This window comes from Jaculus jaculus, chromosome 11, assembly GCF_020740685.1.
Source record: "Jaculus jaculus isolate mJacJac1 chromosome 11, mJacJac1.mat.Y.cur, whole genome shotgun sequence".
Lineage (NCBI taxonomy): Eukaryota > Metazoa > Chordata > Mammalia > Rodentia > Dipodidae > Jaculus > Jaculus jaculus.
In genome coordinates, this window is record NC_059112.1 from 112,947,042 (window position 1) to 112,969,263 (window position 22,222).

Sequence of the window (22,222 nt, forward strand, 5' to 3'; positions counted from 1 at the left end):
TTTTATTTTACTTATTTGCATGGAGAAAGAGAATAAGTGAACATGGGCATAACAGTACCTCTAGCCACTGCAGATGAACTCCAAATATATGTGCTACTCTGCATCAGGCTTTATGTTGGCACTGGAGAATCAAACCCAGGTCATTAGACTTTGTAGGCAAGTTCCTTAACCATTGAGCAATCTCTCCAGCCTGATTTTTATAACAACTTTTTTCAGTGTACATTTACCAGGTTTTCACTATCAGAAGGATTTTCATAAATTTTCAAAATGTAAGCCTTGTTATTTATCACTCACTGTGTGTCAGATATGCCCCTCCCCCAGCCGCATGATATGAATGCATCTTTGTGCATATGACATCATCAGACAGTGTATTAAGTACACCCAGGCAAGTGTCTTTTTATCATAAATCTGTTACATTAAAAGGTAGCACATGGGTCATATTTGCTCAGATAAGAAGAGTGTCCAACTACCACCCTGTGCCACCCCAAAGGAACTTTCCTGGACATCTACTCAAGGCAGTGTGACTTCACTTCAGCAGCACACAGCTGTCTGTGACTTGGACCTCTAGAAGGGAATTTTGTTTCGTTTGTTTTTTGAGGTAGAGTCTCACTCTAGCCCCAACTGACCTGGAATTAACTATGTAGTCTCAGGGTGGCCTCGAACTCATGGAGATCCTCCTACCTCTGCCTCCCAAGTGCTGGGATTAAAGGCATGTGCCACCATGCTCTGTTGGAGATTTTTTTTTTTTTTTGAGGTAGGGTCTTGCTGTAGCCTAAGCTGGCCTCAAATCACTATGCAGTCTCAGGCTGGCCTTGAACTCACAGTGATCCTTCTTCCTTGGCCACCTGAATGCTGGGATTAAAGGCATGCTCCACCATACCTGACTACAGTGGAGGTTTTTTTTTTTTTTTTTTCCTGGTCTTTTTTTATACTTTATTTATTTATTTGTAAGCAGAGAGGTGAGACAGAGGGGGTGGGGGAGAGTGAGTGAGTATGGGCATGCCAGGGCCTCCAGCCACTGCAAACAAATTCCAGTCATATGTGTCACACTGTGTATTTGGCTTACATAGGTATTGGGAAATTGAACTTGGGTTGTTACCACTGAGCCATCTCTTCAGCTTACTATATATTTTTTTAAATTTTTATTTATTTAAGAGTGACAGACAGAGAGAGAAAGAGGCAGATAGAGAGAAAGAATGGGTGCGCCAGGGCCTCCAGCCACTGCAAACGAACTCCAGGTGCGTGCGTCCCCTTGTGCATCTGGCTAATGTGGGTCCTGGGGAATCGAGCCCTGAACCAGGGTCCTTAGGCTTCACAGGCAAGCACTTAGCCGCTAAGCCATCTCTCCAGCCCTTAATATATGTATATATATATATTTTTTTTCGAGGTATGGTCTCAATCTAGCCCAGGCTGACCTGGAATTCACTGTGTAGTTTCAGGGTGGCCTCGAACTCACGGTAATCCTCCTACCTCTGCCTCCCGAGTGCTGGGATTAAAGGCGTGCACCACCATGCCCGGCTCAGCTTAATATTTTTTGATTATTAAGTAGCAAAGTCACTGGCCTGCCAAGTCTAATGATCCAAGGTTGACTTCCCAATACCCACATAAAGCCAAATGCACAAAGTGGTGCATGTGTCTAGAGTTCATTTGCAGTAGATACAGGGCTGGTATGCCCATTCTCTTTCTCTCTGCCAGGCATGTTGGTGCATGCCTTTAATCCTAACACTCAGGAGGCAGAGGTAGGAGGATCATTGTGAGTTTGAGGCCAGCCTGAGAGTACCTAGTGAATTCCAGGTCAGCCTGGGTTATAGAGAGACCCTACCTCAAATAAACAACAACAAAAAAGTAGTAAATGAACTTCCTGGAATAGTTAAGGCTACTTTCATGTCCTGAGTCACTGGGTAGTAGAGTGGCAGGTGCTGTATATTCAGATGGCATGTGAAATGTTGATGCTGGGTCAGAGCAGAAGTGTTTGGTAGAGTTTTAATATTGTAACCCTCCTTCCATATCACTGTCCCCTCAGACAAGTGTTATAGGTCAGAGTGAGCTATGTAGACTTGAAGATGCTGGAGTGGTCATTACTCCAGACAACAGTGTTCTAGGGAAGGAGTGGCCGAGGACTTGACTATGAGTTCTGCAGTTTCCAGAATGTCTGACAAGATTAGATTTAGAAGCCAGACATGGTGGTTTACATCCAGAATTTCAAGCAAATACCTTAATTATTGAGCCACTTCTCCAGTCCCATCACAATCAGAATCTCAGCACTTCAGAGGCAAAGGCATGTTCAAAGCTAGCTTTAGTCTATATAGCAAGTTCCAGGCCAGCCAAAGCTACATAGTGAAACCCTATTTCCAAAAGCCAATATACCCCAAAAAGGATTAGTTTTAGAAGGCATACCTTGACTGTAGATGTCAAAGCAGTCTGTTCAGAACACCTGTCTGCATCTGGTTTGTTTGGGAGCCCAGGAGACCTAGGACTACTACAGGATCATGCTCATTCTATAGGAACACTGGAAACCAGTGAGCCCCCAGATGGCACAGGGTCAGATAGTGGAAGAATTTCATACCTGCATGTCTTATATTTTGCCCATGTGTCAGTTCACCATAGCAAGGCTCCTATTCCACACTGCCTCCATGTCACCTTTCTTATAGCCTTTTTCTTTGTAGGGTTGCCTGGAATGAATGCTCTCTCCCTAGACTTTTTTTTATTTCGTTTTTCAAGTTGGGTTTCACTCTATCACAGGCTGACCTGGAGCTCATTCTGTGGCTCAGGCCCAGCCCTCTTGTATTTTAGAGTTGAGATACAGCAGCTGTTTGAAGTTGACCCTCCTTTTTCGTCATACAATGGATGAGCCCCAGTTATGCTAGTATGTTTCCCCTTTCCCCACCAAGAGTGCTCCGGGAGAAACATGACTGAGTTCCCACTCTGGACTATCTTTTCCCAATGGTGTCTTTAAGGATTTTGGGTGAGTGGGGGGTCTCCCTGCCCAGGGCATCATACAGTCCTGGTGGAACTGGCATTGACTTCCCCAAGTCCTCTCTAACTGCATACTAGAAATGCTTTTCTTGGTGGGTAGGAAAGCACAGGAATTCTCCATTCTTTCAGGGCCAGATCAAAAACAGGGTCTGTGTTTTTAGAAGAGAGTTCCTCTGGCTCTTGAGATAAGAGTCAGCACTAGGCCCCAGCACTCTCCTCCCGCAGGCAACTTCTTATCCAGATCCCCCAGGCAGGGAGGACCAGAGTTGCCAGTAGGAAGGCAAATATATAGATGTACCTTAGAATGGGTGAGATGTCACCCACACCCCAACTTTTCCACTTCCCTTTGGTACTCAGTTCAGTGCATCCCCATGCTCCTATAACAAATTCCTTCAATAAGACTGAGAAGTCTTAAGTGTTCAGAATAAGGGAAGGGCTAGGCAGCTATGCCTTCAGGGAGAGATGTGACACACTGTACATATCATTAAGTGCTGGCCCCTGTTGAGGAGGGGCTGGGTCCTAGAGGTTGAGAGGATACAGCCCAGCACATCTGAGTAGAGTTGGAAGAGGCCTCTCTGCTTTGTGACCCTTAATGAGTGGCTCCGAAGGGTAGTGCCAGCTCTAGCTATTCCTCCTTTTAAATGCAAACTGCAGCTGTTTCTCTTCTAATTTCATAGAGCATGCAAGAAATGACAGCATGTGCTTTCAGCCTGTGCTTCTCCTGCCTTTTACCTGTAATTCTGGTGATTTTACATCCATAACCTTGGGATTGCTGCAAGACAGCCACTGAAGAAATGCCCATCTGCACTGGGGGCAGAGCAGCTCCACAGAACTGCCATTTCCCGAGACCTTCCCCTCTGTGGGCCCTTGGGCATGGTGCTGTGATACTTTGTTAACTTATTTCCATCCTACCTTTCTTAAATTTTAAGGTTTTCAGATGTTATACTGGCAACAATTTTGGCAACCAAGTCTGAAATGTGTGGCCAAAAATTTGAACTGAAGATAGATAATGTGCGGTTTGTTGGACATCCCACGCTGCTGCAGCATGCCCTGGGGCAGGTATGGTCCTTCTGGAGCAGGTGTGGTCCTCTTCAGGCAGGTAGGGTTCTTTTTAGGTAGGAAGGCTTAGCCTTTTCTGGTTCTGCAGGCCTCACACTATGCTGACCTATGCTGAGCCTGGCCCTGGTGAAGGTTCCTCTGGGGAACAGACCTGATCAGGCATTTGTGGCCCTGGGAATCCAACAGAGAAAGATAGGGATCTTTGCCCCCACATACTTCAGTTTCTACCACTATCCTTTCTTTCTTTCTTTTTAATTTTTTTTATTTATTTGACAGAGAAAGGGGGGGAGGAGAGAGAGAGAATGGGTGCACCAGAGCTTCCAGCCATTGCAAACGAACTCCAGACATGTGTGCCCCTTGTGCATCTGGCTAACATGAGTCCTGGGGGATAGAACCTTGGTCTTTTGGCTTTGCAGGCAAATGCCTTAACTGCTAAACCATCCCTCCAGCCCTTTTTTTTTTTTTTTTTTTTTTGAAGTAGAGTTTCACTCTAATCCAGGCTGACCTGAAATTCACTATGTAGTCTTAGGGTGGCCTTGAACCCATGGTGATCCTCCTACCTCTGCCTCCCAAGTGCTGGGATTAAAGGCATGTGTCACCACGTCTGGCTGCTTTTCTTTTAATTCTTTCAGACCTGGGATGGAACCCAAGACCTTGCACATGCTAGGCATGTGCTGTACTACTGAGCTATATCCCCAACCCTCTACTAGTAGCCTTTGCTATCTGTATTATGGGTCTCTAATGACTTTGGCCTTTCCCCTTATATATAAAGTATCTGTTTCTAGGGGATGCCAAGTGAATGAGGTAACCATCCACTGTCAAATCCATGAATGTTCTACAAAATGGGACAAACATTGCTTATTAAGTGATATTCTAATAGCTAATACTACTTTTTTGGGATTTTTTTGAAGTAGAATCTCACTGTAGCCCAGGCTGAGCGAGCGATTCTCTGCCTCTTGAGTGGTGGGATTAAAGGCATATGCCACCATGCCCAGTCAGTATTACTTTTTATCACTTACTATTAATGCTAAGCCCTCTATATATGTTTTCTGATGGGTGAGTGTTACGGTATCAAGGAGTGCTAGCAGGGTAGAATGCACTATTCCCCACAGCTGATATAACAGAGCAGCTAGTCAGCCCTTTACATATAAGCAGATCTATAAAGCATTATTTGGATTCTGAAGGGCTTCGGGACTTAACTGTATTTACTCCATCTAGAAATTATATAAGGAGCTTTACAAAACTTTTTTTTTATGATTAATGCCAGGTAAAGTACTTCTGAGGTTATTATATATAGCTAGTCCTTTTTGTTTGTTTTTGTTTTTTTCAGGTAGGGTCTCACTGTAGCCCAGGCTGACCTGGAATTCACCATGTAGTCTTAGGCTGGTCATGAACTCACAGTGATCCTTCTATCTCTGCCTTCCAAGTGCTGGGATTAAAGTATACCACCATATCTAGCTGTGTGTAGTCTTTTTTTCTTCTTTCTTTCATTTTATTTCTTTTCTTTTCTTTTCTTTTTTTTTTTTTTTCAAGGTAGGGTCTTCTCTAGCTCAGGCTGACCTGGAATTTACTATGTAGTCTCAGGGTGGCCTTGAACTCATGGTGATCCTCCTATCTTTGCCTCAGTGCTGGGGTTAAAGGTATGTGCCACCATGCTCAGCTTTTTTTTTCTTTTCTTTTCTTTTTTTTTTTTTTAAAGTTTAGAGAGAGTTTTACTAATTAGCAAAAATACTGGACATATGGTAATTTGGGGTGTCTTTTAGAGTAATGGAAACTTTCTTGGCACTTGGTTGGGCCATGATCAGGGAGTCAGAGTGCTAGATTTTCATGGTCACAACAAAACTTCCACTCAGTAACCTTCAGTTTTTTTTTTTTGTTGTTGTTTATTTGTTTGTTTGCTTGTTTGGTTAGTTTTTTTTTAAATTTCTTTTTGTTCATTTATTTTTATTTATTTGAGAGTGACAGACAAAGAGGCAGATAGAGAAAGAGAGAGAGAATGGGTGTACCAGGGCCTCCAGCCCTGCAAACTCCAGATCATGCGTTCCCCTTGTGCATCTGGATAACATGGGTACTGGGGAATTGAGCCTTGAACCAGGGTCCTTAGGTTTCACAGGCAAGTGCTTAACTGCTAAGCCATCTCTCCAGCCCCTTTTATTTATTTATTTAGTTAGTTAGTTCATTTTTATTTGTTTATTTTAGAGCAACAGAGAGGAAGAGGAAGATAGAAAGAGAGAGATAATGGTTGGGGTTTTTGAGGTAGAGTTTCACTCTTCACTGTAGCCCAGGCTGACCTGGAATTCACTCTGTATTCTCTGGCTGGCCTCAAACTCATGGTGATCTTCCTACTTCTGCCTCCCGAGTGCTGGGATTTAAGGTGTGTACCACTATGCCCAGCAGCCTTCAGATTCTTGTCTTATGAATTCAAAGGATTGAAGTCCATAGACCAGAGGGTAAAATTTAGAGATTTTATTAGATTATGGGTAGAATTTCTTGTTTGTTTTTCGTTGTAGGATCTCTAACTCAAGCTGACCTGGAATTCACTATGTAGACTCAGGGTGGCGTTTAACTCATGGTGATCTTCTTACCTGTGCCTCTCAAGTGCTGGGATTAAAGGCGTGCACTACCACACCTGGCTTGATTATGGGTAGAATTTAAGAGAAGGAGGGCAAAGCTCCTGTACAGCAGGAGGGGATTTTCAGAAATGGAAAAACTCCCTAAGTACTTACTATAGTAATAGGGGTGTGGGACTGGACACTATTGCACCTTTCTGTCCTGTCACCTCTCATTGGCAGTTTGCTTCCATTGCCCAGGCATCTCAGAACACTGATCATCTCTCTTCTGCCACAGAGGGAATTTATCTGTGCAGTAGCACTTCTTAGAGTAAGGACACTAATCACTTTCTCAAAATTGGATGTTTTTCTCTGTTTTTGTTACCCTGGAGCCTTTTCCCATGCTTGAAGTAGAATATGGCTAAACAACTTTCCTTAGAAAGTCATGACTACATAGTGAATTCCAGGTCAGGCTGAGCTAGAATGAGACCCTACCTCAATAAACAAACAAACAAAAAAATCATGAACTCTTAGCCTGGCATTGTGGCACATACCTATAATCCCAGTACTTGAGAGGCTGATGTTGGAAGATCATCATGAGTTTGAGGCCAGCCTGGGCTACATAGTGAGACCCTCTCACCAACAAAAACCAAACAGTTTATTGGAATTATGTCTCTTTAACAGGTCTCCAAAACAGATCCATCCCCAAAGAGGGAAGCACCTACCATGATTCTTTTTAATGTGGTATTTGCACTAAGGGTGAGTATTTACACACATGGTCAGGGGCATGGCACTCATCCCTTCTGGGGTATAGGCAGGCAGAATATAACATCTCATTGTTTCTTTTCTTTTCTTTTCTTTTCTTTCTTTTTTTTTCTTTCATTTTTCGAGGTAGGGTCTCACTCTAGCTCAGGCTAATCTGGAATTCACTATGTAGTCTCGGGGTGGCCTCGAACTCATGGTGATCCGCCTACCCCTGCCTCCTGAGTGCTGGGATTAAAGGTGTGTGCCACCATGCCCGGCTGTTTTTCTCTATTCTTATCCTTTCTCTTCCTCTCTTTCTTTTTTTTTTTTTCAAGGTAGGGTCTCACTCTAGCCCAGGCTGACCTGGAATTCACTATGGAGTCTCAGGGTGGCCTCGAACTCATGGTGATCCTCCTACCTCTGCCTCCCGAGTGCTGGGATTAAAGGCGTGCACCACCATACCCAGCTTTTTTCTTTTTTCTTTTTTCTTTTTTTAAACATATTTATTTATTTATTTATTTGTCGGGGGCGGGGGGCCAGATAGAAAGAGAATGGGTGTGCAAGTGCCTCCAGCTGCTGCAAATGAACATACGTACCACCTAATGCATCTGGCTTCTGTGGGTCTTGGGGATTCAAACTGGGGTCCTTTGGCTTTGCAGGCAAGTGCCTTAATCACTGAGAAATCTCTCTAGCCCTAAGCCATCTCTCTAGCCCCCTCCCTTTTTTAATTTTTATTTTTATTGTAATTTTTTCTGAGAGAGAGAGAGGGCACGAGCGATCAAGAGAGAGGTGGGGCACCAGGGCCTCTAGCCACTGCAATCAAACTCCAGAAATGTGTTATCTTGTGCACATGTGCAACCTTGTGCACTTGTATCGCCTTGTGCGTCTGGCTTACATGGGATCTAGAGTCAAACCTGGATCCTTAGGCTTTGCAAACAAGCAGCTTAACTGCTAAGCCATCTCTCTAAGCCTACTTTTTTAAATTTTTTATTTATTTATTTGAGAGTGACAGAGAAAGAGGCAGAGAGAGAGAGAGAATGGGCGCGTCAGGGCCTCTAGCCACTGCAAACAAACTCCAGATGTGTATGCCCTCTTGTGCATCTGGCTTACATGGGTTCTGGGGAATCAAGCCCCTAACCGGGGTCCTTCACAGGCAAGTGATTAACCGCTAAGCCATCTCTCCTATTTTATTTTTTATCTCTGCTATTTTATTTTTTATTTGAAGGAAGGTCATTCTAGCCAGGTCAGCCTGGGCTAGAGCGAGACCTTGAATAACCAAAAAAAAAAAAAAAAAACACTTTCTTCCTCCCTCCTTCCCTCCCTTATTTAGTGGTGCTAGGAACCCATGACCTCGTGCATTTTAGGAAAGCACTCTACTGCTAAGCTGTACCTCCAGCTCTGAATTATTTTAAAACACTTTTAAAAATATTTTATTTTTATTTATTTAGAGAAAGAGGCAGAGGAGAGAGAGAGAAAAAAAAAATGAATGGGCACATCAGCTGCAAATGAACTCCAAACGCATGCGCCACCTTGTGCATCTGGCTTATGTGGGTCCTGGGGGATTTAACCTGGGTCCTTTGGCTTTGCTGCACCTTAACTGCTAAGCCATCTCTCTAGCCCTCCAGTTCTGAATTTTTACCATTTTTAAGTGTATGCTTTGCTGTAATGTTAAATTCTGCTGAAATATCCCACTACTAAGTTTTCACCCAAGACTCCAGAAGCTTTTTCTAATTAGACATACATAATCTGCACAGCAGCTTATGTGCAAAGGTTACAGCAATGTAGTGCCTGAATTTCTGGGACAAAAGACAGACTCCAAAAACACTCAAAGAAAGGAAATAAGTCGATGCTATTCTAAGTGTCAATATGTTCTTTCCCATTGAGTAATGTTTGGTGTGGTGATACAGATCTCTCAATAATAGTTCAAAGTCAGTAGAGAGAAGTTTTTTATTTTCTTCTTTCTTTTTTGTAAATTACTTATTTAGAGAGAAAGAGGCAGATAGAGAGAAAGAGAATGGGCATGCCAGGGCCTATAGCCACTGCAAATGAACTCCAGATGCATGTGTCCCCTTGTGCATCTGACTTTATGTGGGTACTGGGGAATTAAACTTGGATTCTGTGGCTTTGCAGGCAAGTGCCTTATCTGCTAAGCCATCTCTTTAGAGCCCTGTTTTTTGTTTTTTTTTTTAAGGTAGGGTCTCACTAGCACAGGCTGACCTGGAATTCACTATGTAGTCTCAAGGTGGCCTTGAACTCACAGGAATCCTCCTACCTCTGCCTCCCAAGTACTGGGATTAAAGGCATGTGCCACCACACCGGGCTCTAGTCCCTCTCCCCCTTTTTTTTTCCGAGGTAGGGTCTCACTTTAGCTCAGGTTGACCTGGAATTCACTCTGTAGTTTCAGGATGGCCTTGAACTCATGGTGATCCTCCTACCTCTGCCTCTTCCTCCAGAATGCTTGGAGTACCCAAATTTGATCTCAGATACCAAAAAAATAGCCAGAAGACTTACTGGGCTTCTGTAATCCCAGATGATGTTTAGATGAATGGTGGAAACAGAACAGAAATAGGAAGATCACTGTGAGTTCAAAGCTACCCTGAGACTACAGAGTGAATACCAGGTCAGCCTGGACTAGAGTAAAACCCTACCTTGAAAAAAGAAAAAAAAAAAAACCCAAAAAACTTTTTTGTTGTTATTTTGAGACTGGGTCTCAGGTATCCTCTGCCTCCAAAGTGCTAGGATTATTATAGGCAGGAACCACCACATCTAGCTGAAAGAATGCTCTTTGTATGCATTGCTACTGAAGTCTGGCACATTCTATGTGGAGCTTGTTCAGCATGTCCTCCTTGGGTTCTTCAGACAGCTCATTTGGTACAAGTCTGTGCAGACAGGACATACCAAACACCCCTCAGTGCAAGTCACTGAGTCTCAGCTATATATGCACTACTCTGCACATAGTAAAAAGTCAAGCTAATTATCCCCAGCATTTGATGTAGGGGTGCTGTTGTACCTTAGCTGGTGGAACCTCCAACAGAGGATTGAACTCAGGTATGATTTCATTCTTTTTTCAAAGGTGTAATTCTGTGTCTAGGATAATTCTGTCCCTGCTTTGCTTGTGAAAATATTTTTATAGATTGTTCTAAAAGTGTATTTTGTTTTGAGTTGCATATACTGTATACATAAGCCCTTTGGGGATACTATCAAAGTGATACAATAAACATGAAGGGCAGAGCAAGCTGCCTGGTTATAAGTTTGCCCAAGTATCACTTCTGTTTGTAAACTGAGATCTATTGAGAATATTTAAAAAAAGAAAAAACCTCTCAGCTGGGCGTGGTGGTGCATGCCTTTAATCCCAGCACTCAGGAGGCAGAGGTAGGAGGATTACCATGAGTTCGAGGCCACCCTGTGACTCCATAGTGAATCCCAGGTCAGCCTGGGCTAGAGTGAGACCCTACCTCAAAAAACCAAACCAAAACAAACTAAAAAAAAAAAAAAAAAAAAAAAAAAACCAAAAAAAAAAACCTGAGAATGAAAATATTTAGTAGCAGAGGCCAGTAAGTTAAAAAGGAGACATAAAGGGAAGAGAAAGGAAGGGAGGAGGGTACTTAATAGGTTGATATTGTATATATGTAAGTACAATGATTGTGATGGGGAGGTAATATGGTCGAGAATGGAATTTCAAAGGGGAAAGTGTGGGGGGTGGGGAGGGAGGGAATTACCATGGGATTTTTTTTTTTAATAATCATGGAAAATGCAAATAAAAATTAAAAAAAAAAAACTCTCCGTTTAAATATAATAAAAAAAAATCTCTCCAACTCCAAGTGAACAAACTGTTATCTAGGTAAGGGTTTGACTTAAAAGCCTGGCTGTATGTACTCATTGGACACTGCTCTACCTGGCAAATAAACAGGGTGAAGGAAACAGTACCAGAGGTTCTAATCAGTGGTGCCATTTGTCCCTCTCCTTTCAACCTCTGTACCCCAATACTATGACTCAGCAGGCCTGATGGCCTCCAGAAGCACTGAGTCATGTTTAGTTCAGTTATCTATACTCTCAAACATCTTCACAGATCCCACAGGAGCTTGCTCCACCCTTGGTCTGGGTGGGTACCCCTGCTGGTTGACTGTAGCCTCTGATAGGTTCCAAAGGGGTGAGGGCACTTCTGACCTGAGAGCCTCCTACATGCTCCTTTGACTTAGTCAGCATGAGTGCAGAGTGGTACTGGGGAAGGACATAGGCCTGGAGCCTATTGATTCTCTGGTTAACTCAGGTCTTCTCTATTAGAAAGAATTAATCCTTGAGAACAGACATCTGCAAATAGCAGAGTGCTTGTGTATGACTGAATTTCTGTATACTGTTGGCCAGACATGTCCACCAGTGGTCAGTGCACAACAGTGATCACAGACAGCTCCAGTGTTTTTTTCAGGGTAGACAGGCTGTTTTCCTAGTGCTGTGTGTGTTTGACAATTGTTGGTTGTCCTTCCTCAGATAAGGACCTATGATCTAGGATCAGAAGGCAAGTGGATGATCTGTGCTTTCAGTTGGACCTGCTTTTCTGTACAGGCCTGGCATGGTGTGTCCCCCACAGAGGATTCCCTGAAGTAATCTCTGCAAACATCTAAGTAGCTGTTCCCAAGACTGGAACATGGGGCTGTTGCCAGTATTTCTGTGGATGGGCATAGGATGGTAGTGCTCCATGAGAAGGAGCCTAGGGGAGAAGAGTGAACAGGGTCTCTTTCATGGTTTATGGCTTTGCTTTTAAAAGCTTTGTGTCCCTATGTGCACATGTGAATCTGTGTCTGGCCTCTCTCCTACAGGCCAATGCTGACCCATCAGTGATAAACTGTCTACATAACTTGTCCCGGCGCATTGCCACTGTGCTGCAGCATGAGGAGCGCCGCTGCCAGTACCTCACTCGAGAGGCCAAGCTGATTCTGGCTCTCCAGGATGAGGTGTCTGCTGTGGCTGATGGTGAGTGCAGCAGGCCTGATGAGTGTGGGTCTTCTGTTCCTGTGGGTATTAATGGAGATGTAGCTGGTCACTATGCTTTGTTTTGAGGCAATTGTAGATAGCCAATAAATCAGCTCTCTGGTTCTAGGGACACTATTAAAAGGATGTTCTAGTTGGGTGTGATGGCGCAAGCCTTTAATTCCAGCACTCAGGAGGCAGAGGTAGGATCACCGTGAGTTTGAGGCCCTCCTGAGACTACATAGTGAATTCCAGGTCAGCCTGGACTAGAGCAAAACCTTACCTCGAAAAACCAAAATAAATAAATAAATAAAATAATAATAAAGGGATGTCCTATACATGAAGAGACAGGACTTGTTGCCTGGATGCAAGTCTGTCCAGGTGGTTCTGTTTGTGCGTTTGGCATATGCTGACAATAGTGAGAATACATGTCAATTGGCCTTTCCCATATCACAACAATAAAGCAATTAGGAGCTAACCATAGCAATGGCTTTTAGTGACCTACCCGGGCATTGTAGTCCTTAAAACAGGCTGGTAAGCAGAGGCTAGCTCAGAGAAGTTATGGTGGTGCATGCTTTTAATCCCAGCACTCAGGAGGCAGAGGTAGGAGGATCACAGTGAGTTCAAAGCCACCCTGACACTACATAGTGAATTCCAGGTCAGCCTGGGCTAGAGTGAGATCCTACCTTGAAAAAAAGAAAACCAAAAAAAATTCCTAAACTTCAAAGGAAGGTTCTATCTGATGCAGGTGCATTTTCAGTAGAAATTTACCTTTTATGTTAGAAAATTAGTTGTCAAAACATGTAATACAGGCTGCACACATGCCTTTTATCTCAGCACTCAGAAGACAGAGATAGGAGGATTGCTGTGGGTTTGAGGTCATCCTGTACAGAGTGAGTTCTAAATTAGCCTGGGCTAGAGTGAGACCCTACATTGAAAAAAATAAAACAAACAAAACAAAGGAAAACAAAGAAAAAAGCCCAGCGTGGTGGCACATGCCTTTAATCCCAGCACTCAGGAGGCAGAGATAGGAGGATACCTGTGAGTTCAAGGCCACCCTGAGACTACAGACTATATAGTGAATTCCAGGTCAGCCTAGGCTAGAGTGGAAACCCTACCTTGAAAAACAAAACAAAACAAGAAAGAAGGAAGGAAGGAAGGAAGGAAAGAAAGAAGGAAAGAGAGAAAGACACCTTGTAATACAAAGCCAGGCATGGTGATGCATGCCTTTAATCCCAGGATTTGGGAGACTGAGGTAAGAGGATCACCATGAATTCAAGGCCAGCCTAGGCTAGAGAGAGACCCTGCCTCAAAACAACAAAACCAAACAACAACAAAAATAAATAAAAGAAACTTCTAATACAGAACTGAGAGTATTATAGAATGGTTGGCTGCCATGTATAGGGCTCTGTGCTCCATTCCCAAAACAAATATAAAAATAAAAAGCACTTATATATGTTATAAGTATAACAGCAATCCAGAAGTCTTCTTAAAAAATTCTCTGAGGCTGGGCATGGTTGTGCACGCCTTTAATCCCAGCACTTGGGAGGAAGAGGTAGGAGGATTGCCATGAGTTCGAGGCCACCCTGAGACTAGATAGTGAATTCCAGGTCAACCTTAGCTAGAGTAAAACCCTATCTCAAAAAAAAAAAAAAAAAAAAAGTGGAAGGGAGGCCCAATCTGAAAGTTGTTCTCCTATGCATTGTGGCACATTAGGGTCAGCACTCACACATACACACACCAAATAAATAAATAAAATTAAGAAATAGTCTCTGTGAATTTTGAAATGTTATCATTAGAAGTAAAGCACATTCAACTAGCTGGGCATGGTGGTACATGCCTTTAAATCACAATTCTTGGGAGGCAGAGATAAGAGGATTGCTATTTGTTCAAGGTCAGCTTGGGCTAGAGCGAGAACCTATCTTTAAAAAAAACAACAAGCCTGGAGTGGTGGTGCATGCCATTAATCCCAGCACTCGGGAGGCAGATCTCAGTGGGAGGATCTCCGTGAGTTCGAGGCCACCCTGAGACTGCATAGTGAATTTCAGGTTAGCCTGGGCTAGAGTGAGACCTTACCTAGAAAAAACCAAAATCCAAAAACAAGCCCCTGCAAAAAAAAAAAAAAAATCAATTTACACATATTTTGGTAGAGATTCATGAAAAGGATTAATAAAAGACATTTCAGTCATAAAAATAAATTTCATTAGCATACATCTTTCGGGAGAGGAGTGGAGTATGGTGTGGAAATACCTGATCATTGTGATGCAGGGTGGGGTCTGGTAATCTGATAGATAGTCCTTGGTAGAGAGCAGTGAAATGTTTTGCTCCTGTGACTACAAAATTGTAGGGACAAGTAATGAAATTTAAATACGAATATTTCATATAGAGGTGTTTAAATGGATTGTCCTAAGTCTTGTTTATTTATTGTTTTCAAAGTAGGGTCTCACTCTAGTTCAGGCTGACGTAGAGTTCACTTTGTAGTACCAGGCTGGCCTCAAACTCACAGTGATTCTACTACCTCTGCCTCCCAGGTACAGTATGAAGGTGTGTGCCACCACACTTAGCCTTTAAAACTTATTTAATTTACAGAAATGCATTGATTTTTTTTTTTTTTTTTTGGTTTGGTTTTTGAGTAAAGCCCAACAGATGGCCCTTTTTTGTTGTTTGTTTTTTGTTTTTTTCAGAGTAGGGTTTCACTGTAGCCCAGGCTGACCTGGAATTCACTGTATAGTCTCCGGGTGGCCTGAAACTCATCGTGATCCTCCTACCTCTACCTCCCGAGTGCTGGGATTGAAGGTGTATGACACCACACCCGGATATATATATATATATATATATATATATATATATAATTTTAATGTGTGTATGTGTGAGAGAGAGAATTGGTGAACCAGGACCTCCAGATAGTGTAAAAGAACTCTGGACACATATGCCACCTTGAGTGCATGTGCAGCCTTGCATGCTTGCATCATCTTGTGTGTGTCTGGCTTATGTGGGACCTGGAGAGTCAATCATGGGTCCTTAGGCTTCGCAGGCAAGACCCTTAGCCGCTAAGCCATCTCTCCAGCCACTGCATTGATTAAAAAAAAAAAATGGATCTCAAAAGATGGCTTAGTGGTTAAGGGGCTTGCCTGTAAAATTTAAGGACCCAGGTTCAGTTCTCCAGGATCCATGTAAGCACAAGGTGGGTCATGCATCTGGAGTTAGTTTGCAATAGCTGGAGACCCTGACACACTCATTCTCTTTCTCGCTCTCTCCCCTCTTCTCTCTCTCCCTTTCAAATAAATAAACAAATAAATAAAATATTTAAAGAAATTATTTGACAGACAAAGAAATAGAATGAGTATGAGTGCACCAAGTTCTCCTGCCACTAACAATGACCTTCAGATGCATGAGGCACTTTGTGCATCTGACTCACCTGGGTGTTGGGCAATTGAACCTGGGCCATCAGGCTTTGCAGACAAGTGTCTTTAACTGCTGAGCTGTATGGCCCTAATAATTTTTTTTTTTTTTTTTTTTTTAGTAAAAGGGAAGAGGATGTAAAAAGTATGGAGGATGTAGTTCATTTGGTAGTGTGCTTACTTAGCATTTGTGAAGCAGTACATAAAAGCAGGCATGGTGGTGCATGCCTGTAATCCCAGTACTTGGGAGGTAGAAGCAAGAGGATCAGAATTTCAGGGTCAAGGCTGGGGATATGGGTGCAGTGGTTAAAAGCATATTGCTGTGCAAATGTGACCACCTTAGCCTGGATCCCTAGAGCCTATGTAAAGTTGGACTCAGCAGTGATCCTATGTAATCTCAGCTGTCTGCTGAGATGGGAGGCAGAGACAGGAGAATCCCTGGAACCTCACAGGGAAATTAGCCTGTTGTAAGCAATGGTGAATACTAGGAGACCCTGCCTCAAACAATGTGGAAGGAAAAAGAAAGAAATAGGGAGTTTCCTGGTATTTTCATTGATACTACTCAATTCTGGTTTGTTTGTTTGTTTGTTTGTTTGTTTTTGAGGTAGGGTCTCACTCTAGCCCAGGCTGACCTGGAATTCACTCTGTGGTCTCAGGCTGGCTTGAACTCACAATGATTCTCCTATCTCTGTCTCCTGAGTGCTGAGATGAAAGGCTTGCAATACCACACCTGGCTCAAAATTCTTTTGAAGTTGAACTTGTTCTAGTGATAATCCCTATTCTCTCTGTGTAAGTTTCCTTGCTTTGGAAGCTTAAAACCTTTTCTCTTGTGATTTTTATAGCAAATGAAGGTCCTCAATCCCCATTCCATCACATTCTGCCCAAGTGCAAGCTGGCCAGGGACCTCAAAGAAGCTTATGACAGGTAAGGTAAGGTAAAGGGACATGCTTATTGAATCACCTCCTGAGTTAGCTACCCCAGGCCTTCAGAACAGAAGAGGAGCTCACATATGAGGCTGCCCTAGGCTGGGCCTTGTTTTGGGGGTGGGAGGAGCTCTGCTGAAATAGCAAAAAGAAGACAGGCAAAGGACAGGTGGGTGGTCGCTCTGGAGAGAAACAACCTTGGTGCTTGTGGTGTCCATTTTTCAAATGACAGTCCTTTTGTTGTGTGATATGTTCTGATTTAGGACAGTTACCTTCAGATTTAAGAAAACAAAAAGCATCTGAATTTGTTCATGAGAACTTGAAGGTGTTTTTGAATCACTGAACACAAAGTGATTTACCAAGCATGACACTATGCAAAATTCTTTGCCTACCTTCATCAACGTGGTGTCTGTCACTTTACCTATGAAGAAACCAAGGCTCAGTGGATGGAGCTGGGGCTGGCTGTGCTATTCTATGCTCTGGGAAAGATGGGGTTTGGGACATTGAGTGTATGAGGACAGAAATATTGGGAACATCATGGAAACTTCACATTGATCTGATAATATTGGTGGCTAAATACCAACTCTGTTAAATTTTTTTAAAGGTAAATGTGGAACTTAAAAGTTCTCTTGTGGGGAGGGAGGGAACTACCATGGGATATATTTTATAATCATGGAAAATGTTAATAAAAATAAAAAAAATTTAAAAAATAAAAAAAAACATAAATAGGAAGGTTAAAAAAAAAAGTTCTCTTGCCAAGCATGGTGGCACACACCTTTAATCCCAGCACTTGGGAGGCAGAGGTAGAAGGATTGCTGTGAGTTCAAAGCCACCCTGAGACTACAGAGTGAATTCCAGGTCAGCCTAGACTAGAGTGAGACTCTACCTCAAAAAACAAAAAAATGTACTTATGTTGGGCATGGTGGTGCATACCTTTAATCTCAGCACTTGGGAGACTAAAGTGTGAAGATTTCTGGGTGTTCAAAGCTAGCCTGGGCTACAGAGTGAGTTCCAGGTCATCTGGGCTCAAATGAGATCCTGCTTAAAAAACAACAACAGGGCTGGAGAGATGGCTTAGTGGTTAAGCGCTTGCCTATGAAGCCTAAGGACCCCAGTTCAAGGCTCTATTCCCCAGGACCCACATTAGCCAGATGCACAAGGAGTTCGTTTGCAGTGGCTGGAGACCTTGGCACGCACGTGTGCGCACTCTCTCTCTCTGTCCCTCCCTCCCTCCTTCCCTCTGCCTCTTTCTCTCTCTGTCTGTCGCTCTCAAATAAATAAATAAAACAAAACAAAGCCTTTAAAAAAACTATTAAAAAAACAACAACAAGAAGAAAAATATTTATTGAGGGGCTGGAGAGATGACTTAGTGGTTACGGCGCTTGCCTGTGAAGCCTAAGGACCTAGGTTCAATTCCCCAGTATCCATGTAAGTCAGATGCATAAGGTGGCACATATGTTTGGAGTTTGTTTGCAGTGGGTGGAAGCCCTGGTGTACCCGTTCTCTTTCTATCTGCTTCTTTCTCTTTCTCTCTTTCTCTCTCTCTCTCTCTCTCTCTCTCTCTCACACACACACACACATATGTATATGTATATATTATATGTATGTATGTAATTTTTTTTTTGAGTTGTGGTCTCACTCAAACCCAGGCTGATCTGTCACTTACTCTATAGTTCCAAGCTGGCCTTGAACTCACAGTGATCCTCCTACCTCTGCCTCCTGAGTGCTGGGATTAAAGATGTGCACCACTATGCCTAGCTCAAAAATATATTTATTTGTGTATGTGCTCACACATGTGCCAGGGTGCACATGTGGAGGTCAGAGGACAATCTTGAGGGGTCTTTGTTCTTCTGCCCTTTTTGAGACAGGATCTTTTTGCCTCTGTAATCAAATGCCAGTCTGGCTGGCCTACTATGAGCTTTGAATTCTTCTGGCTCAAAAAAAAAAATAAAAATAAAAAATAAAGGAGGGCTAGCCTGGCGTGGTGGTGTGCACCTTTAATTCTAGCACTCAGGAGGCAGAGGTAGGATGATCACCATGAGTTCGAGGCCACCTTGAAGACTATATAGTGAATTCCAGGTCAGCCTGGGCTAGAGTGAAAACCTACCTCGAATTATTTTTATTTTTTTTATGAGAGAGAGAGAAAAAAAAAAGAGGGGGGCTGGAGAGATGGCTTAGTGGTTAAGCGCTTGCCTGTGAAGCCTAAGGACCCCGGTTCGAGGCTCGGTTCCCCAGGTCCCACGTTAGCCAGATGCACAAGGGGGCACACGCGTCTGGAGTTCGTTTGCAGAGGCTGGAAGCCTTGGCGCTCTCATTCTCTCTCTCCCCCTCTATCTGTCTTTCTCTCTGTGTCCGTCGCTCTCAAATAAATAAATAAAAAATTAAAAAAAAAAAAAGAGGGAATGTTGGCACACCAGGGTCTCAGACTCCAATCAGACTGCAGACTTGTGTGCTACCTTGTGTGCATGTTCAACCATGGGATCTGAAGAGTTGAGCCTGAGTCCTTAGGCTTCACAGACAACTGCCTTAACTGCTAAGATATCTGTCTAGCCCCTCTTTTTCTCGCAAATAAATAATAAAAATAATTCGGGCTGGAGAAATGGCTTAGCAGTTAAGTGCTTGCCTGTGAAGCCTAAGGACCCTGATTCGAGGCTTGATTCCCCAGGACCTATGTTAGCTAGATGCACAAGGGTTGCACATGTCTGGAGCTCACTTGCAGTGCCTGGAGGCCCTGGCATGCCCATTCTCTCTATCTTCCCCTTTCTCTATCACTCTCAAATAAATAAATAAAAGTAAACAAAAATTTTTAAATAAAAAAATATAATAATTTTTAGCCGAGCATGGTGGCACACACCTTTAATTCTAGCACTTGAGAAGCAGAAGTAGGAGTATTTCTGTAAGTTAAGGCCACCCTGAGACTACAGAATGAATTCCAGGTCTGTCTGGGCTAGGGAAAGACCCTGTCTCAAAAAACAAACACAGAGAGAGAGAGAGAGAGAGACAGACAGACAGACAGACAGACAGACAGAGAGCACGCCATGAATGGTGGCGTATGCCTTTAATTCCAGCACTTGGGAGACAGAGATAGGAGGATTGCCAGGAATTCAAGGCCATCCTGAGACTACATAGTGAATTCCAGGTGAGCCTTTGCTACAGTGAAAGAATGAAAGCTGGGCGTGGTGATGTACCTCTTTAATTCCAGTACTTGAGAGGCAGACGTAGGAGGACTGCTGTGATTTCTAGGTTACCCTGAGACTATGTGACTACATAGTGAATTCCTGGTCAGTCTTAGAGCGAGACTGTACTTTGAAAACTAAACTACAACAACAACAACAACCAAAAAAAAAAAAAAGAAAAAAAACAGGGCTGGAGAGATGGCTTAGCAGCTGAGCACTTGCCTGTGAAGCCTAAGGACCCTGGTTCAAGTTAGCCAGATGCACAAGAGGACACACGTGTCTGAAGTTCGTTTTGTGGCTGGAGGCCCTGGCGTGCCCATTCTCTCTCTCTTTTTCTTTCTCTCTGTGTCTGTTGCTCTCAAACAAACAAATAAATTAACAAAAATAAATAAATAAAAATAAAAAATAGGGCTGGAGAAATGGCTTAGTGGTTAAGGCACCTGCCTGCAAAGCCAGAGGACCCAGGATTGATCCCCCAGGACCTGTGTAAGCCAGATGTATAAGGGGGTGCATGCAGCTGGAGGCCCTGGTGTGCCTAGACTCTCCCCTTGCCTATTTCTCTCTCAAATAAATAATAAAAATAATTTAAAAAAAGGGGGGAGGAGAGAAAATGAATTCTCCCATTGTTATAGGAATAGTAGAATCACTGATTAATGTGCTGCTTGCATCTCGCTTTACATGAATTCTGGGGAGTCACACTCCGGTAGTCAGACTTTGTAAGCAGGTGTCTTTAACTGCTTAGCTATCTCCCTAGCCCTGTCTGTTTTTCTTTTTAAACGATATTCTGGAGCCAGGCATGGTGGCACACGCCTTTAATCCCAGCACTCAGGAGGCAGAGGTAGGAGGATTGCCTGAGTTTGAGGCCACCCTGAGACTACATAGTGAATTCCATCCAGGTCAGCCTGGGCTAGAGCGAAACCCTACCTCAAAAAAAAAAAAAAAAAAAAATATATATATATATATATATATATATATATATATATATCCACTTCTATCTTTTTGTTGTTGTTTGTTTTCAAGGTAGGGTCTCACTCTAGTCCAGGCTTATCTGGAACTCTGTAGTACCAGGCTGGCCTCAAACTCACAGCAATCCTCCTACCTCTGCCTCCCAAGCTTTGGGATTAAAAGTGTGGCCCATCCCACCTGGCTTCACTTCTATCTTTTTTTTTTTTTAATTTTTTTTGTTCATTTTTTTATTGATTTATTTGAGAGCGACAGACACAGGGAGAAAGACAGATAGAGGGAGAGAGATAGAATGGGCGCGCCAGGGCTTCCAGCCACTGCAAACGAACTCCAGACACGTGCACCCCCTTGTGCATCTGGCTAACGTGGGACCTGGGGAACCGAGCCTTGAACCGGGGTCCTTAGGCTTCACAGGCAAGCGCTTAACCGCTAAGCCATCTCTCCAGCCCCCACTTCTATCTTTCTATCTCTGAATACTGTTGTCATGTTGACCTTTTCTCTGTGGCAAGAGAACTACTTACTACCTTCTGGGCTGGAATTTGGTATCAGAAATCCCTGCCTTGGCAGTTGTTTCTTCATTTTGAGTAATAATCTGCATAATTATCTAAGATTAGACAGCAAGAACAAAATTAGGCTAACCTAGATTTCAAATATAAAGCAAGCCCACTGTGGTGGCACATGCTTAGGATCCTGAGTTTGAGGCCAGTCTGGCTACATGACATCTCAAAAATAAATTAAGAAAAGCAAACCAGTGACTCTAGATTTATAATGGAAAAAAAAAAAAAAAAACCCACACTTGGGTTTCTTAGTTTTGGATTGTGGTTGAAAGTTGGAAGGAAGAAAGACCTTGTTTCATTAATTACTATGTGATCTGCCAGGTGGCAGTTTAGGGATAGATGTCACCTAGGGCCATCTAGTGGGCATAGTTTAGAGGACAGTAATTTGGCTGTTGAAAAAAGCTAGTGTTCTCCTAGCCAGCTGTCCTGTTTGTTAGTGCCCAGGGTCTCATTTCCTCCAGATAAACTCTCACACCAACCAGTCCTGGCTCCTAGAGCCTGCTCCAGGGATACTGAGACCCACACTTTTCTGGCAGGGTATCTAGCAGTGGTATCCTCCTTTGCTTCCACCCTTGCCTGCTATTGGCACAGCTTTGCAGCTGTTCAGGAGCCCTCTTGCCTATGGATTCTGCTCTAACTTTATCTTACCAGATACATACTTGGTCTTGAGGTCTTGTCTCCTTGGCACCAAGATGGTGGGGCTGAGTGTACACTGGCTAAGTAGCCAAACTCAGCCCCTATCTTTTTTTTTTTTTTTTTTTTTTTCCGGTTTTTCAAGGTACGGTCTCAGTCTAGCCCAGGCTGACCTGGAATTCACTGTGTGGTCTCAGGGTGCCTTGAACTCATGAAAATCCTCCTACATCTGTCTCCTAAGTGCTGGGATTAAAGGCATGCACTACCATGTCT

At 43.2% G+C, this 22,222-nt stretch overlaps 1 protein-coding gene across 6 annotated transcripts in view; it reads left to right on the forward strand.

Annotated features, from left to right (window-relative positions):
- The window catches only part of Nprl3 (NPR3 like, GATOR1 complex subunit), a 68,014-nt gene that overhangs the window by 18,622 nt on the left and 27,170 nt on the right, over positions 1-22,222 (forward strand). For 5 of the 6 annotated variants that reach the window (XM_045130365.1, XM_012947439.2, XM_045130363.1 and 2 more), the window contains 4 exons: positions 3,906-4,035; positions 7,269-7,343; positions 12,146-12,299; positions 16,540-16,621. In XM_045130365.1, the coding sequence (XP_044986300.1) occupies positions 3,906-4,035; positions 7,269-7,343; positions 12,146-12,299; positions 16,540-16,621 (441 nt within the window). The remainder of the gene's footprint in view (positions 1-3,905; positions 4,036-7,268; positions 7,344-12,145; positions 12,300-16,539; positions 16,622-22,222) is intronic. The other variant, XM_045130366.1, reaches the window with a different exon arrangement.